We start from the raw sequence: 17,885 nt of genomic DNA on the forward strand, positions 1-17,885 counted from the left end.
GTTTGGGAGCCTAGGATTCTTCTGTACAGGGCCTGGAAAAAATTAGTCAAGTAGACTAACCATGTGTTACTCTTAAATGCATAACCATTTAAAAGGATATATATATTTCAAACATGGTTACTAGGTGAAAAATTTTTTGGTCACAGCAGATAAGATACGGAGTCTACGGAGGTTTTGGTGAAGAAGGTATCACAGTCTAAATTTGTAGAGGAGTACCCACACCAGTGAAATCTTAGATCTTTTAGGTTAAATATATACAAAATACAGTTGGTTTCTATTTTATTGATGTTCTTGTTGACTCTGTGATACTTGACTGTTGTTTAAGACACTATAGTGGGCAATGTCAGTGCCAAGTATTTGGCAGAATTTATAAGCTAGAAAAGCTGTATGGAAATGCTTTTTTCAATATCTAGAAAATGTAAGCAACAAAGTAGAATTGACTTATATTTAACAGTAGAAATATTACTATGTCTACCAACAATTATGGTTTATGATGGGATCTTTTAAAACCTGATTCTTGAATTGATAAGTTGGACAGAAAATGACTATATATCTCTATATGAACATAAATAACTCTTGAAATTTACAGTACCAGATACCAGCCTTGGACTCCAAACCCCACTTATTAAGCAAGAACCTCTCCAAGTAAGAGGTAAATATATGATTTATTTCGATTTTCTTCTCATATTTTGTGGTTATTGTTAAAAATTTTTCTTCTTTCCAATTCATTGGAGATAAAACCACTCAATTATTAACTATCCTTTTTCCTAATGTCTCTATTTTTGTTGAGTGCACTGCTATTCTCCTTGTTACCCAGGTTCTTAACTTCAGTGTCATTCTCAATTCTTCATGCTTTTTGAAACCTGCTTCTACCCCTTCTCTAACCCTCCCTCCTCCCCTTCACCATCTGTCTTTCCTCCTTTATGCAGTCTATAATCCAGCCTACCTGACTTATTTGCTGTTCCTCCCATGACAGTCTTATCTCTTGTTTCCATGCCTTTGCATGTGTGTTCTCCGTGTCAGAAATGTTCTCTCTCTTCTCTGCCTGCCCTTAGAATCACTAGATTCCTTTAGCTCAGCTCAAGTGCTACCTCCTATCAGAGTACTTTTTCTAATCCCAGCATTAGGATGCTTTCCCCCTGGTCCCCAAATTACCTTGTATTTACTTTTGTTTACTTATATCTATACATGTTGTTTTTCTTCATTAGAATGTATGCTTCTACTAGGCTGGGTCTGTTACCTTTTTATCTTTGTATTAGGTAATGTCTAGAATATATTGGGTACTTAATAAGTACTTGATTGATTAATATATATATTTCGGAGAAATTGGGAAATGACATTATCAACAGTTTCCCTTCTAATCTGAATGATTCTTCTAAGCTACAATATACATATCCAGATACAAGAAAGAGCCTCCAGCACCATGCAGGTCACATGTGTTAAAATCCAAAAGACTTGCACAGTTTACTTGAGAGATAAATCCAGTATCTGGGTTTATTTATGTGATATGTGCTGGAGTCAGTGGACTAGAGAAAGAGGATACTAAAAAAAAATTAAAAGAATTATTTCATTTTGGTGAATACCTCCACCAGATTTAAAACAAAACAAAATGCTTCCTTCTTATCAGAGGCTAGAGAAAAGGAGAGATGGAAAGTAATGTTAATGGGTTTTGAGACTAAGAGAAAGAGCAAAGAATCAGCTCTTAGCAAATGACCTGAAATTTTTTTTTCTCACATTGGCTTGGGGGGAGGGCGTGGTTTGAGGAGGAAATTTTGAATAGCTTTTGTTAGGAATGAGGTTAGAGAGTGCTGCCTTGCTGCAAGGAGAGGCCAGTTGAGTTTCAATAACAGTAATTTGTAATGTACCCATTCAGCATGGTTGCTGATCCCATCTGTGATCAGCAGCTACTCGACAGGAACAGGACTGAAGTTTGGCAAGAGACAAGTGATGATAGAATATGACGTGATTGAGTTACTTCAGTAATACATTCACTCACTGATAACTGGACTGGAATCTCACATGGAGAGTAGTCTCAAACCAGTGATTCTTGATGCCCTCTACTCCATTTTCTGCCTCTGTGCTTTAGTCCCTGAAGAAGTAGCAGGGGGCTCCTTAGGACTGAGGACCATTTGTGTATTTGTTCCATGGATTGCCATGATCAGAGAACTAATCACAAAGTTGTGAAGCTACTGGTGATTGATTATTGCTTCTGCATTTAGGGAAGCTGCTCCTAGGAAAGCAGATGCACACTGCTTCTGGGAACATTTTTTGTTCTATTTACTTTTTTTACATTTTGTTTTTTATTATAAACTTGTTAACCATCATAACAATGAACATTTCACTATAAAAGACAGAAAAAGAGGGACAGCTAGGTGGCACAGTGGATAGAGCTCTGGCCTTGCAGTCAGGAGGACCTGAGTTCAAATGAGACCTCACACACTTGACACTTAATAGCTTTGTGACTCTGGGCAAGTCACTTAACCCCAATTACCTCACCAAAAAAAAAAAAAAAGCCAGAAAAAGGATTATGTATGAAATTATCAGTTTCTATTACCTTTTGTTTTTTCAAGTATATTCAGTTTAACATGATAGTGACAAAACTGCCTTGCTTGTCTGTCTCCTTTTGAACTTCCTTCTGCTCTTTTCTGTGTACTTTTTTAATGTTTCAGTGACACTCTTTTCTTCTTTTTTTGGCCTTACTATTACTGCCCACTAACTTCCCTTGACAACTTCCCTACCACAAATTGAACCTCTCCTTTGTAACAAAAAACACATTTTGGTTGTGCCTGAAAATTGCATACAGAATTTCTCATTCTGTACTTCTATTCCATTGCTTCTCTGCTAGGAGGTGGAAATAATATTGCATCATTAGTCTGTTGAAATCATAACTGGTTATTGCCTTGATAGAGGTTCTTCAGTCTTTCCCTAGTGTGTTATTTTAGTCATTGTATAAATTGTTCTCCCAATTCTTCTCACTGCACTCTGCATCAGTTCAAATAAGTGTTTCAGGAACCATTCTCAAAACCTTCTTTGCAAGGTAGGACCTGCAGAGATTGTGCTTGGCTGACACAGCCTTCAACAACCCAGGGTCATCTCTGTGGCATGGTAAGGCATTAGAAAAGATTTCAATTGAAGAGCTTGCATTGGATATATTTGATTACCATGTATGTTAGCCAATTACTTCTCCAGTTGAAACTTCTAGTTAATTTTCAGGTAGTCTCAAAATAAATTATGCTGTATTAGTTCAATGTAGATTTGACAGAAACATCTATAACAAGATTTGCATTAGAGCAAAGTTGTTTTGATGCCATTTATAAGTAAAAGATCACAGATTTCATAAATAAAAGATTGCTTTCCCATTAGCCTTCTAGAGTCTCTCCTCCACCAGTTTAGGAGGATTTTTTCCTTCTTTTCTGACGCAACATGTAATACACTAGGAAAAAGTTGTCTGTCTTTGAAAGTTATTGGAACATTTAAGTCTATTACACATTACTGTCTAGCTGCATTGTAATAGTCCTCAAATATATTGTTTTAATTATGTGTACATAATTGATTCTCTTGAAATCCTGTTCTGTCTCTTGACAAGGAGATGATTGAGTTTTCAAAAGCTATGTGAGGGAAGCACAAGCTCTGGCAGGTATTCCCAAAATGGAAAGGCTTCAAATACGGGAATAGAGATGAGTGATGTTTCTGTCACTGGAAAATATAGCTAAATCGGAAGTGCTCATCACCAGAAGGCTGACCGACCTGGTAATGGATTTTTGTGGTCATAGCATTTCATGACACCATCCCACAATAAGCTTTTTAATGACCATGGTTAGTTACTATATTTGAGCAAGTAAACAATGATTCTCCATAACATCAACACATTGTAATTTTAATTCCCACACTAATGAAATTACAGCTCCTTGTCATTAAGAAATGTATATTTGATTTGTTTTACTATTTGCTTTTGGTTTTAGTTAAAGCAGTTCTTAAGAAGAGGGAATATGGACCAAAGTACACCCAGAATAATTTCATCACTGGAGTCAGAGCAATAAATGAATTCTGTCTTAAATCCAGGTACCATAGTTAAATTATTATTGGCTAGCAAAACAGCTATTGATTTATTAATATGTATATATTTTGGCCGATGTGTAAACTGTTCAGTTGGTCCTCCCCAAATATGAATAAACATTTAATAACATTCAAAATTATTAGATTTGTTGACTTTTCTGTTAAGTTGAAACTTTTCCATTTTAGGAATAATTATACTGTGTATCTCTTTTTTTTTTTAATTCACAAAAACTAAATTTTAACAGATTGACTATCTCAGTAGAAGTGCCTAATAGAAATGCAAATAGTTTCACATGTCTATTCATTAATAAAACTCTGCTGAAGGCTGCAAGATTTTTCAATTGTATTTGAATGCTAAATTTGAGCAAGGTTTGGGTAATTTTCTTCATAGTTGCAGTCACGATAATCATAATTAACATTTCTGTAGAACCATGAAGATTTGCAAAGCAGTTTACAAATATCTCATTTTATCCTTAAAACAACCCTGAGAGGGAAGTGTCATTGCCATTTATTTTTCAGGTGAGAAAACTGAGATTGTGAGAGTTTTAAGTGACTCACCCCAAGTCACATAGCTAACTAGAGTCAGGGCTTCCTGACTCTAGATTCAATGCTGTATTCATTGTGCCACCTGTCTCTAATGAGAGAGACAACATGCAAACAGCTATATACATACAAGTACCTATGTGATCATATTCTTAATACTTGTTTTCCAGACCACTGGCTGAGATACTGTATAAACTTAGGAGAAGTCCTTGTTTCCTAAATAAGTTAATGCACTTCCTTAAATATTTAACTTATAAGGAATAGCTTAGATACTGGGATAATTGCTGTTAGTTAATAACATCATGAACTCTCTTCATTTATGTAACATTTTATGCTCTTTAAAAAGTGTTATGTTTTATCTCGCTTCATCTTCCCCCAAATCCTGAAAGTTGGGTAGAACAGGTATTATTATTTCTCTTTTACAAAGATAAACAAGCATAAATCATTGATCCAAACATAGAATACCTCTTGAATATAAGATATATCCCTAAAATGAGATCTCTTGGAAAGGAAATAAAGTTATGTCTTGAAAACTATCACTGAGTATTAATCTCACATGAGGTTTATACAGGACAACTTTTAGAAAAGTATGACCTGCATTTCGTCTGAAAATGTAAATAATTTGCCTTAGATCACGTAGTGGATTAGTGACAGAACCAGAGGAGTCCTTACTTTTGACATCTGGTCCAAACCTCTTTGCGCTAGAACAAGAATGTGTTGATGTTATGGAGAATCATTGTTTATTTGCTTAAATATAGTAATTAACCATGGTCATTAAAGTAAAGACCTTTGTGAAATAACCACAGTAACTTGACTTTATAGTCTTTTCTTTACCATTAAAAATGTCCTTTCAATCAGTGGGAACACTAGTATTTTAGTGATTAGTCATTTTTAGTGGTAGTTTTGTACAAAGGCTTAAAACCTTTCATTATTTACAATGAATAAGAAATATTGACTGGCATGGAGGAAGTTTTTTTTTTTGACAATTTTACATTTGTGAATGCATGAAACATTGGAATATTAGTCTACAGAGCCAATCAAGATGATTGTAAACCTTAATTGAATTCTTGGTAGAGAGGTGATAACTTCAATATTCATTCTCTTTCGGCTTCTCAAATTTTTTCATTCAGGTACATTTTCATCTCATTTATTATGGCATGTGACTATAGTCAGAATAAAAGTCTTGGTATAGGATTTGAGCCTATTATCAACCCAAATCACTATTAAACTCAGTTTGAACTTCATATTTCATTGTGTTCTCACTAGCCATAAACTATATTTAAATAATTAGTTTTGGTTAGAGTCCTTCTTACTTATGCTTTTCAGATGAAGATATCTTTTTAAAATTTATCCTCCAAAGATACGCATATCAACTATCAGTGTAACTGATTTTCTGTGCTCTAAGTAAATACCTTTCTCATTTGTTAATTACACAGTCTTTCTTAGAATAAATCCAACCTGTTTCTTCTCCCCAACAGTGATCTAGAGCAGCTGCGGAAAATCAGACAAAGAAGTCCCCATGAAGATACTGAATCTTTTACTGTCTACTTGAGATCAGACGTAGAGGCGAAGTAAGAGCATATTTCTCTTCAGAAACAAATGCTTAATTTGATTTATGCCTTGCAGTTGACTCTCTACTAAAGTCTTCAGTGCCTCGTTGTGGCGCGGAGAAGAGCACAAGCTCCTGTTGATCTTCCTAAGTTGGAAAAGGCCATAAGTACCTGCTTGGCTACAGACTGTCATTTAAGGATCAGCTTAGCTCCTTTTGGGGAGCTCTTTATCGGAACTTGGGCCATTAAGTGACAAATTTTTTTAAGTTATAGCAGTTTATTAATACTGCCAATTAAGACTTTGAGGCATTGTAATCTTCGTTAGCGGAGAGAGCTCATACACCAATGAGATCATGGCTCTTTTGAAGTATTAAAGACATTATTGAGAAAAAGTAATGAGAAAGATTGTAAATGAAAAAAGATTCATAACAAAAAGACTTTTTTTTTTTGGTCATAGAAATATCGTTTTAGTCTTTGCAGATGAATTTTGATACCCTAGTGTTCCCATTTAAAATAATAGTATGATATGACTTAGAAAAAGCTTTTTGGATTCAGAATTGAATTTATTTTTGTTCTGTAGATTTAGTTTAGGAAAATATCTTGTGTGCTTTATTTTTCCTGAAAGGACATTAATATATTATTAGTTTTTCAAATAGGTTCTTTAAATTTTATTATGTGTATAGTAGAAATGTTAGAACTTGGTGACCATTGATGTGTGTGTTTATGTGTTCAGGGCTTTGGAGGTTTGGGGAAGCCCTGAGGCTCTTGCTAGAGAGAGGAAGCTGCGTAAGGAAGCAGAAAGAGAATATAGAGAGAGTAAGTATATTCATTTGGAAACTGAATTAATATGAAAGTGTCTTATAGACCGGGACCATGTTTGCTATGTCTTTTGTGGAAAAGCATTATATATTTGTTGTAGAGAACTTATATATTATTTGTTACCTTTTGATTAGTTGGTAGTGATTCCGTTTTAGAATCACTCATTTTCACATAAATATAATCTTAACATTTTACAGATGAAGAAACCAAAATGTTTGGTTTTAATGATTTGTACAAAGCAAATCTGTGCTCTATTTTACAATTCCCGAGAACAACATTGCAGCAGAAATTTTTCACTGGTCATGGGAGATATTCTTCATAGCCTTTTTTCTTTTTATTCACCAAGAGATCTTTCATTAACCATTTAGAAAGTGTTACTCTCAAGACAAAATTAGTATGCTGTAGTTAATTCTTATCCAATTGCATATGCATAATATTTTGTATAGTCTTTACAACTAGAGGTGAATGTCTTCAGTTTTAGTTGATTCTCCAAAATGAGCAGTACAATTTATGACTTATACTCATAAGAGATTACTCTTGTATTTCATAATTAACTTTTTAAATTGCCTATTTTTTCTTGTGTTTCTAAAGACAGTGAAAAAATCAATGAACTAGTATTTTAAATATTTTCTCTTTTCTTCTTGTTGAAGACTTGACTAGCAAGAAGCCAAAAGAACAGTGTAATATGCTTTGAAATTATACAACAGAGAAATCACTAAACTCTTAAGGGATGTTAAAATTACAGTTCTTAAAGTCTTTAAAACATTGAAATAATCCTGTATTGTGAAAAAGTTAAAATTATAGTTCAGTATGAAAGCATGCTATCAGTGTATATCTCTTGATACCTTTGTATCTCTTATTGCAGTTGTATTTTGCCTTGTAATATTAGTTGCACACTGTTGTCAGAAAATGTAGCCAACATTTATTATGTACCTATAGTAAGCAGAGCAGAATAAGGCCCAGTCTTTGCTCCATAGAAGTTTGTGGTATAGTATAGGGGAGGTAAGATGTGTACAACTATTATATAAATAACTGTATAAGTGGAGACATAAGAGGTATGTGAACAGTACTTAGTTACTAACAAAATACCATGAGAAATCTGAGTTGAGAGAGATTACTTCTGTTTGGAGTATGAATGGAAACTTCATGAAGGAGATGCTATTGTATCTGGGTCTTGAGGGATGGGTAGAATTTCAGGTAGAGACATCCCATCCTCCCTGCTGGATTCTAAGCTCTTCAGAGGCAAAGGACTATGTCTCCTCCAATGCCTAGCTCAGAGTGTGTGTGTTTGTGTGTGTGTGTATATACACATTTGTGAATATATATACATATATAAGGTATTCAATACTTATTAGATGAAATAATTCATCATTATAATGTATAATCAATTACTAAGTACTAATCAGCGATTTTAGGAATGTCTTAAATTGAAAATAACTAATAGTCTGAAACACATGTGGTGAGAGAATTTGAGTGGAAAAATTATTTTGTAATTTTTTTCATAGGGTTGTTTAGGAATCAAAAGATATTACAAGAGTATAAAGACTTTCTGGGACATACAAAGGTAAGGAGTTCTTCATTGTGATGTAAATTTGTTACATATAGAAAAGTCTCATCATTAATTTAATTTGCCCCCAAATAATGAAATTTTATTGTGTCTGAAGGAGCTAAAACAGAAGTAAGACCACGTTTTTCTTTAGTGAATTAGTAAGTAATCAGAAATGCTATGAATCTAGTTGAGGAAGGGGGCAAAGGATCCATGCACAACTCTTGCTTTTTTTTTAAATGAATGCATTGGGGGTTATTATTGGACTCCCCTCCTCTTATCCCCCATGGAAAATATGAAGAGATAAGGAGAAAACGATATTTTGCTGAATTTTAAAACAAGAGAGCTCTAAATATGCTTAACTCAGTTCTCTTTTTCTAACTTTTAGTACATTCACTCTACTATCAAGTCTCTAAGTGACAAAAAAGCATTTGTTATTGTTTTTCTGAAGAAATCATTGTAATTATTTTGACTAAGCTCTGTGAATACAATAGAAGTCACTTTGTTGTATAGAACCTTTTTATAATATTTTTTTGGTGGGAATTTAGTCTATGATCCTGAGCTCATACACTATTTTATCACTTTTGTCAGTTTGGTATTCCATATATTGGGTGGGGTGGCATATGAAGAGTCTCTGTGAGATGTGGATACCTCTTGGAGCTGAGAGGCAGTATATTTTATATATTGGAAAAATCACTAGATGGGAGTCTTGACACTGAAACCAGCTGGCTGTGTGACTGAATTTGTTGCTTTGAGGCTCATTTTCTTTAAATGTAAAATGGACAGGTTAATACTGTCTACTTCGTAAAGTAGTTGTGAAGAAAAGCCTTTGTTATCCTTGAAGCAATGTAGAGATGAGTTGATGTTGCCTGTCCACTACTACATAACCTTCTCCCTGGAATCTTTCATGGCCTACCGGAAAGATAGTCAAGAGTGAGATGGGTGGCAGTAGTAACCTTGGCAGTGAGCTAGAGTTTGCTGGAAGGGAGAGGTGCTGTGTGCCTTTTTCTAAGGCCTCTCTGTTGTCTCCACTCCACTTGTTCTTGAGGAATGGGCAGGCTGCTCAAATTGGAATCTAGCTTCCTTTTTAAGGAATAAAACCCAGAATAGATAATTTGATCTTACAGAGAAGTATAAAATAGCAGATATAGAAAAATAGCCTAAAGCACAGATATCACTATGGAGATAGCAGAGAATTTAAGGGCTTTAGTAATCTACAAACTGTAAAATGAATGCTTTTTAAATTATAGGAGAATTTCTTTATTAGGTATGGAATCATTGTTATTATCATTGCATATGTTTACAGAGCAACTCTCTTAAAAGGTAGCTAGCTTCTTGCCACTGGCTAGTTGGTAGAGATTGTGCTTGAGGTCTCTTTCAGAACTCTCTTTTCACTTGCTTAATCCTTGGGTTGTTGAGTTGTTCCAGTTGTGTCCAACTTTCCGTGATCCCATTTTGGGTTTTCTTGGTAGGGATACTGGAATGGTTTGCAATTTCCTTCTCAAGTTCATTTTTATAAATGAGGAAACACAGGCAGACAGGTTTAAGTGACTTGCCCAGGGTTGCACAGCTGGTAAATGTCTGAGGCCAAATATGACCTCAGGTCTTCCTGACTCTAGGCCTGGTGCTCTAACCAATATGCCACCTAGCTGCCCTAATCCTTGGGCACCTCTTCCCTTCTCAGGACGTGGGAGGAGAGTGGTGCAAGGAGGTCAAACTTCTCAGTGCATTTCTAGCCTTTGAAAAGATGCAAAGGATTAAATGAAGTTCTAACATTGAATTATCCTTCATCTGGTAGGCCAACGGTACATAAACTGTAACTGCAAACTTAAATGTAAAAGAAATCATAAATAGATTTTAGTCACTTGATTGCCTTCATTTGGTGTTTTCATCAGCATGCATGAAAAACCTCTCTTCGAGCAGTATTTTCTTATGGAAGCAACATTTTTCAGGAACTTGAAAAGTTGTTAAGTAAAGGAAAGATATTTTACAGTGTCTAGATTTCATTAACTTTATCAGTTTTCTGTTGCTTTTATTGGATCATTCCTTTTAAAAAGTAAAGCTTCTTTAGTATAAGTTCAATAAAGTTTTTCAAGGTGTCTGTGGACTAGGATTAATGTGCTTAAATAGTTTCACCTATGTTATTTTAAGATGAAGATATTAGAGAAAGTGAGGTAAAGAAAATTGTGCAAGGGTGGGGGCGGAGCCGGGATCATAAGTAAGCAGCGCAAAAAGAGTCAGACTATATTATCTTACTTTGGTGACAAAGAAGATCAAAACATACAACCAGAAGAAGACAACAAAGTCAAAGCTCCTACATCCAAAGCTTCAAGAAAAATATGAATTGGTCTCAGGCCATGGAAGAGCTCAAAAAGGATTTTGAGAAGCAAGTAAGAGAAGTAGAGGAAAAATTGGGAAGAGAAATGAGAGTGATGCAAGAAAATAATGAAAAATGAGTCAACAGCTTGCTAAAGAAGACCCAGAAAAAATACTGAGGAAAATAATACCTTAAAAAATAGACTAACCCAAATGGCAAAAGAGGTCCAAAAAGCCAATGAGGAGAAAAATACCTTACAAAGCAGAGTTGGCCGAATGGAAAAGGAGGTCCAAAAGCTCACTGAAGAAAATAATTCCTTAAAAATTAGAATGGAGCAAATGGAAGCTAATGACTCTGAGAAATGAAGAAATTATAAAACAAAACCAGAAGAATGAAAAAAGAGAAGACAATGTGAAATATCTCATTGTTTTAAATAGATCCAGGAGAGATAATTTAAAAATTATTGGACTACCTGAAAACCATGATCAAAAAAAGATCATCATCATCTTTCAAGAAATTATCAAGGAAAACTGCCCTGATATTCTAGAACCAGAGGGTAAAATAGAAATGGAAAAAATCCACCGATCACCTCCTGAAAGAGATCCCCAAAGGAAAACCCCTAGGAATATCATAGCCAGATTCCAGAGTTTCCAGGTCAAGGAGAAAATATTGCAAGCAGCCAGAAAGAAACAATTCAAGTATTAAGGAAACACAATCAGTATAACACAAGATTTAACAGTTTCTACATTAAAGGATTGGAGGGCTTGGAATATGATATTCCGGAGTTCAGAGGAGCTAGGATTAAAACCAAGAATCACCTACCCAGCAAAACTGAGTATAATCCTTCAGGGGAAAAAGTGGACATTCAATGAAATAGAAAGCTTTCAAGCATTCTTGATGAAAAGACCAGAGCTGAATAGAAAGTTTGACTTTCAAATACACGACTCAAGAGAAGCATGAAAAGGTAAACAGGAAAGAGAAATCTAAGGGACTGATTAAAGTTGAACTGTTCACATTCATACATGGAAAGATGATTTTTGTAACTCATGAGACCTTTGTCATTATTAGGGTACTTAGAGGGAATATGTGTGTGTGTGTGTGTGTGTGTGTGTGTGTGTGTAGACAGAGGGCACAGGGTAATTTGAATATGAAATGATGATATCTAAAAAATAAAATTAAGGGGTGAGAGGATTGTACTGAGAGGAAGAGAAAGGGAGAGGTAGAATGGGGTAAATTATCTCACATAAAAGAGGCAAGAAAAAGCTTTTACAGTGGAGGGGAAGAGTAGAGAGGTGAGAGGGAATGAGTGAACCTTACTCTCATCAGGTTTGGCTTAAGGAGGGAATAGCATGCACACTCAGTTGGGTATCGAAATCTATCTTACCCTATAGGAAAATAGAGGAAAGGGGATAAAAGAGGTGGGGATGATAGAAGGGAGGGCAGATTGGAGGAGGGAGTAATCAGAAGCAAACACTTTTGAGAAGAGACAGGGTCAAAGGAGAGAATAGAAAAAACAGAGGGCTGGATAGGATGGAGGGAAATATAGTTAGTCTTTTACAACATGGCTATTATGGAAGTGTTTTGCATGACTGACTACACATGTATAACCTATATAAAATTGCTTACCTTCTCAATGAGGGTGGGTGGGGAAGGAGGAAGGGAGAGAATTTGGAACTTAAAGTTTTAAAAACAAATGTTAAAAATTGTTTTTACATGCAGCTGGGAAATAAGATATACAGGCAAAGGGGTATAGAAATCTATCCTGCCCTATAGGAAATAGAAAGGAAAGGGAATAAGAGTGGGGGGGTGATAGAAGGGAGGGCAAATTGAGGAAGGGGTATTTAGAATGCATGCCATCTTAGGGGAGGAGGGGAGAAATGGGGAGAAAATTTGGGACTCAAAATCTTGTGGAAATGAATGTTGAAAACTAAAAATTTTTAAAAATCTGAGGGCAATCTCTGCCTTGAAGATGGTCACATTCTAATGGGGTAGGCAATATGCATGTAAACAGGTGTATACACAATAAATATGTACAGAATGTTCAAAAAAAATTATGCAAGTAAATATAAGGCAGGTGCAGAGTATTTTGGCTTCATCATTATGAATTAAATGAAGACATTTTCTGTAGTCTTAAAGCTGTGGCTGTTTATGTTTACAATTTATCTAATTGCTTTTTTTTTCCAGCCACGGTCTAGAAAAGCATCAGTATTTCTTAAAGGACCAGGAAAAGTGGTGATGGTTGCTATTTGTATGTAAGTTTGAAAAAGTAAACCTTTTAGAGCTAAACTATGTATTATTTTGAATCTGTACGTCGTAGGCCTGAATACGTAGTTTACTACTTGGTAATTAGAAAAGTAGTTACTTTTTCCCATATTTATTTTAAAAGGAAGTTGATTTGAATCTCTGATTGTAATTACCAATATGACTTATGTGGCTCTGTATGTATGTGTGTATTGTTGTGGAATGGTACCTGACAATACTTTCTTAGCTGTTTATTAAAATGATGCATAGAAATTCATCTTCATTCTTCATGCATTGTACTGCTAAATTAACTGAGAGCTATTATTAATTGACCATGAGGCATAGAGTATCTGTGTACATATTATATTTATGGGTAATATTTTTCCTGCTTACCATGAAAGTAGGTTGACAGTAATACATCTTGTATTTTCAGCCCTTTTCTTTTGTCTTCCCTTTCCTGTTATCACCATTTGTGCTAATTATCAATACCCTTGACAGAGGATATGAGAGCAAGGAGAGTTCACATACCAAGGATGATTCTCAGACAATGGGTAGTTTAATTAAATATTGTCATATTTAATTTTTTGAATGTTTAAAGTAATAGAAAATATTTATAGTTCTACTAGATATCTTGATTGGAATTGAAGTAGAGGAAGAAAAAGGGAATTGAGATTATTTCATTTCCTTACTCATTGCTACACGACTTCCTTTTTTCCTTCTCCACTAGGCAGAAACTAGCCTGGAACTTTAATTTTTGGGGGTGAGGTAAGGAGGAAAGGATAGTGGATCAGTATTCTCAACTAATATTCACTCAGAAGTAGAAAGACTATACATTGTCCATCTAATCTGCATGTCATAATTTGCACAATAGACATTTTTTAATCCACTAAGTTTTTCTTGTGTGAATGGTTAAGCCATTCTTTTTAATGGTTATGTACCTTATCTAGGGGACTCTTTGGTACTCCTGGGCCTGGTAGTACCAGCACAATATCATTTGTAAACAGGTGCATCTGGAGGACCTCCTCATTCCTTTTCAACTTATACTCTCTGTTGAATTGCTACCCTAATAGTAGTACACATTTTTGGCAAGCATATATCTCCCTTTTTTATGCTTTGATAATATTAATAATTAAAGAGTTGTCAAAATGATTATAGCTATTATATCTTTTGAAGAATCCTATATGATTTTGTTACATTCCTAGGGACACATTTTTGGAGGACAGCATTTAAAGGATCATTTGCTCCACTAAATCAAGTACTTTTTTTTTAAAGGCAATTGGGGTTAAGTGACTTGTCCAGGGTCACACAGCTACTAAGTGTCAACTGCTGGTCTGAGACCGGATTTGAACTCAGGTCCTCCTGACTTCAGGGCCAGTGCTTTATCCACTGCGCCACCTAGCTGCCCCTAAATCAAGTATTTTTAAAGGGAAAATATGCATAATAGGCACAACAAAAATGGTCAACAAACGATAAGAACATGAATCTTGTATTATCTATATCTTTTAGTTAGATTTATGTTGGGAAAGACATGGTTTAATGTGTAATATCATTTACAAAAGTTTATCAGTCCTCTACTAGTACTCAACTCAAAGATATCCTTGATGTGTGTATAGAGTATTCTCATAAAGATTTTATACAGATGGGAAAGTAGGCATATAGGTTTTCTCTCAGCTTTTTTGGTAGATCTGAGATTTTTTTTCAATGTCCTCGTTATCTTGCCTTTCTTCAGCTGTCTTTTGATTCCATCCTTCAGTGCCCTCACATTTGTCTCTTCTCAGTTTCATCTGTGTACACTTGGTCTAATCCAGGGTGGGAAACCTGTGGGCTCGAGGCCATATGTGGCCTACTAGGTCCTCAACTATGTCCCTTTGATTGAATCCAAACTTCACAGAATAAATTCCCTTAATAAAAAGGGATTTGTCACTTTGTGGACTTTTTGTTTTTTAGACAGTTGGGGTTAAGTGACTTGCCCAGGGTCACACAGCCAGTAAGTGTCAAGTGTTTGGTCTGAGGCCAAATTTGAACTCAGGTCCTCTTGACTCCAGGGCTGGTGCTCTACCATCGTGCCACCTAGCTGCCCTGATTTTGTCACTTTAATAAATAAATAAAAAGTGTCACTCTAATCCAGCCACTTTCCCCATCTTTGTTCTCTCTAGTGCCATTTCTCATTCTTCTTTAAGCACATCAGGAACTGTACATTGAAGCCCAAGTGTGGTGATTTCACTGGCTTTGATGGTAAAACAGCTCATTATAAAAAATCTTTATAGACATCTTTGTTCTTCTGTTTGTTATCTTTGTTCTACTTTTAGCCCTAGATGTTCTTAGCATAACTGCTTAGTAGGTTCTCTTGCTAAGCTTTTAAATTAGATTTAACCTCCACCACTTCTCTTTGTTTTATGTAACAGTATAGCTCATAATCTTCTGCCATCCTTCTCTGTAAGATTTTAAAAATGAGTTTGTATCAGAAGCGAGTGTTACTTTTGGCTTCCATGTTTATCCATTTGACAAGTAAGTCAAGTGTTTGTTGCCAAGATTTGTTTTGGGGCTGTTGTCTCCTAATGGTAGCAATTGTTTTATACTGATTAAACTGTGTGAAGCAGCTTAGTGTCAGCAAGTCACGTTGTAGTTGTTCAAATTGTTTAATTTAAAAATTGTTCTTATTTCTCTTGTTCTATTTTCTTAACCAGTTTTGATCTTTGCACAAATTGGTGATCTGACAGTACACAGACAATTGATTTAGGAATGACTCATACTCTTCAATAATATGTTGTTTGTTATTTATTGAAATATCAATTTTAGTTTTTAAAATGTTACTTGGTGCTCATCGTGACTAGCACCTTCTGATTATTTTTTTTTTTGAAGAAAGAATTCACAATAGGCAACTTTTTGGTTTAACTTGTTCCTTATTCTTAATATATATTTTGCAAAATATTTATTCCTGTCTTTGTCTCTTACCACCTTTGTGTTAAAGTCGTTGAGTATCAAAGTAAATATTGATTTACTTTGTAGTTCTTGATAGACTTTCTCTACTGTGTCATCTTCTGCCGTAGATATTGGTGTATAGGCTTTAATTATTTTCATGGTAGTATTTTTTACAAATATTTATTTTCTCCATGCGTGGGAATATTTTGACTTTATTTTACTTCACAGAGAAAGATTTGTGATTTTATTGGTGTGGATACTCCCTCCCCTGAGGTAGATCATACCTCTTCCACAGTATGTCAGCCTTTTGACTCTTTCTTTTTCCCTAGCCAAAGACAAGGTTTATTAAAGATCCGCCATGTTGGCCAGACTCTTAAGGTATCTGAACATTTGTGACCCTTGTAATGACAAGTGGACTAGAGTGAATCTGAGCCATTAGCTAGAGTTTAAGAATCTGAGTCAGCCTTTATGATTCTTACTCATATCATCCCCTACGTACTCCACAAAGGAGGAATCCAATGTATTAAAGATCTTTAATATTTAGTATTTAGTTCCTTTAGTATATTGGGGGTTCTAATGATGTTGTCTATTATCTCAGTAAGCAATCCATTCTTTTACTCATCACACATGATCTCAATCTCTTTTATATCACTTGTTACTAATAAATTGTTATTGGAAGCAAGCTATAGACCCTTTTCCTTATATTGAGATTGTTAGGTATTTCCATACATTTGGGTTGTTATATATTTCCTTACATTTAGATTGTTAGTTTTTCTGGAGTCAATGTAATCCATTATTTTTTTTCTTTTTTTGTATTTTAATATTTTATTTTCCCCCAATTACATGTAAATACAATTTTTAACATTAAAATTTTTTTTTGAGTTCCAAATTCATTCCCTTCCTCTTTCCCCTCTCCCCTCATTGAGAAGGCAATCATTTTGATACAGGTTATACATGTGTAGTCATGCAAAACATTTCATTAGTCATGTTGTGAAAGAAAACACAGACCAAAAAAAAAATCAACCGAGAAAAATAAAGTTAAAAAAAGTATGCTTTGATCTGTATTCTGACTCTATCAGTTTTCTTTCTCTGGAAACGGATAGCATTTTTCATCATAAGTCCTTCAGAATTGTCTTATGCCTGCAAATATTTATAATGACCACTGGAACATGAGATGACCAAACATACTGTGAACTGATATTTCTTGTTGCCTTTAGACACATGGTAAAGTTATTTTCATTAACTCCTTTATTTTGACTTTCTAGGGAAAACCGGTGAACCAGTTAGCTGTGAATCTTAATTATGATTTTGTTTGTAGTGACAATGCCATGGATCGTCAGATCTATTTCCTCCACTGGCATGCCTACCTGCTGTCATTGGTCAAAGATCTCACCTTTTTTTAATTTTAATTTTAAATTTTTACTTTTTTTTTTTTTTTTAGTATGCTTCAATTTGCATTCAGACTCCATAGTTCTTTCTCTGGATATAGATAGCATTTTCCATCATGAGTCTTTCGGAATTGTCTTAGATCATTGCATTGCTCAGAAGAGCTAAGTCTAACAAAGTGAGTCATTGCACAATGTTGCTCTTACTGTGTACAGCGTTCTCCTAGTTCTGCTCACTTTACTCAGCATCAGTTCATGCAAGTCTTTCCAGGTTTTTCTGAAGTCCACCTGCTCACCATTTCTTATGGAATAATAGTATTCCATTACATTCATATACTACAGCTTATTCAGCCATTTCCCAATTGATGGGCATCCCCTCAATTACCAATTCTTGGCCACTACAAAAAGAGCTGCTATAAATATTTTTGTACATGTGGGTCCTTTTCCCATTTCTATGATCTTTCTGGGATATAGCGCTAGAAGTGCTGTTGCTGGGTCAAAGGGTA

At 34.9% G+C, this 17,885-nt stretch overlaps 1 protein-coding gene across 1 annotated transcript in view; it reads left to right on the plus strand.

The window, feature by feature from the left end:
* The window catches only part of SLC30A9 (solute carrier family 30 member 9), a 78,892-nt gene that overhangs the window by 16,566 nt on the left and 44,441 nt on the right, over window positions 1-17,885 (plus strand). Inside the window, exons 3-8 of the mRNA XM_027836539.1 lie at window positions 590-652; window positions 3,963-4,062; window positions 6,078-6,170; window positions 6,883-6,965; window positions 8,474-8,532; window positions 13,016-13,083. Of these exons, the coding sequence (XP_027692340.1) occupies window positions 590-652; window positions 3,963-4,062; window positions 6,078-6,170; window positions 6,883-6,965; window positions 8,474-8,532; window positions 13,016-13,083 (466 nt within the window). The remainder of the gene's footprint in view (window positions 1-589; window positions 653-3,962; window positions 4,063-6,077; window positions 6,171-6,882; window positions 6,966-8,473; window positions 8,533-13,015; window positions 13,084-17,885) is intronic.

The sequence above is a fragment of the Vombatus ursinus genome, unplaced genomic scaffold, assembly GCF_900497805.2.
Source record: "Vombatus ursinus unplaced genomic scaffold, bare-nosed wombat genome assembly UNPS02014818.1, whole genome shotgun sequence".
Classification (NCBI taxonomy): domain Eukaryota; kingdom Metazoa; phylum Chordata; class Mammalia; order Diprotodontia; family Vombatidae; genus Vombatus; species Vombatus ursinus.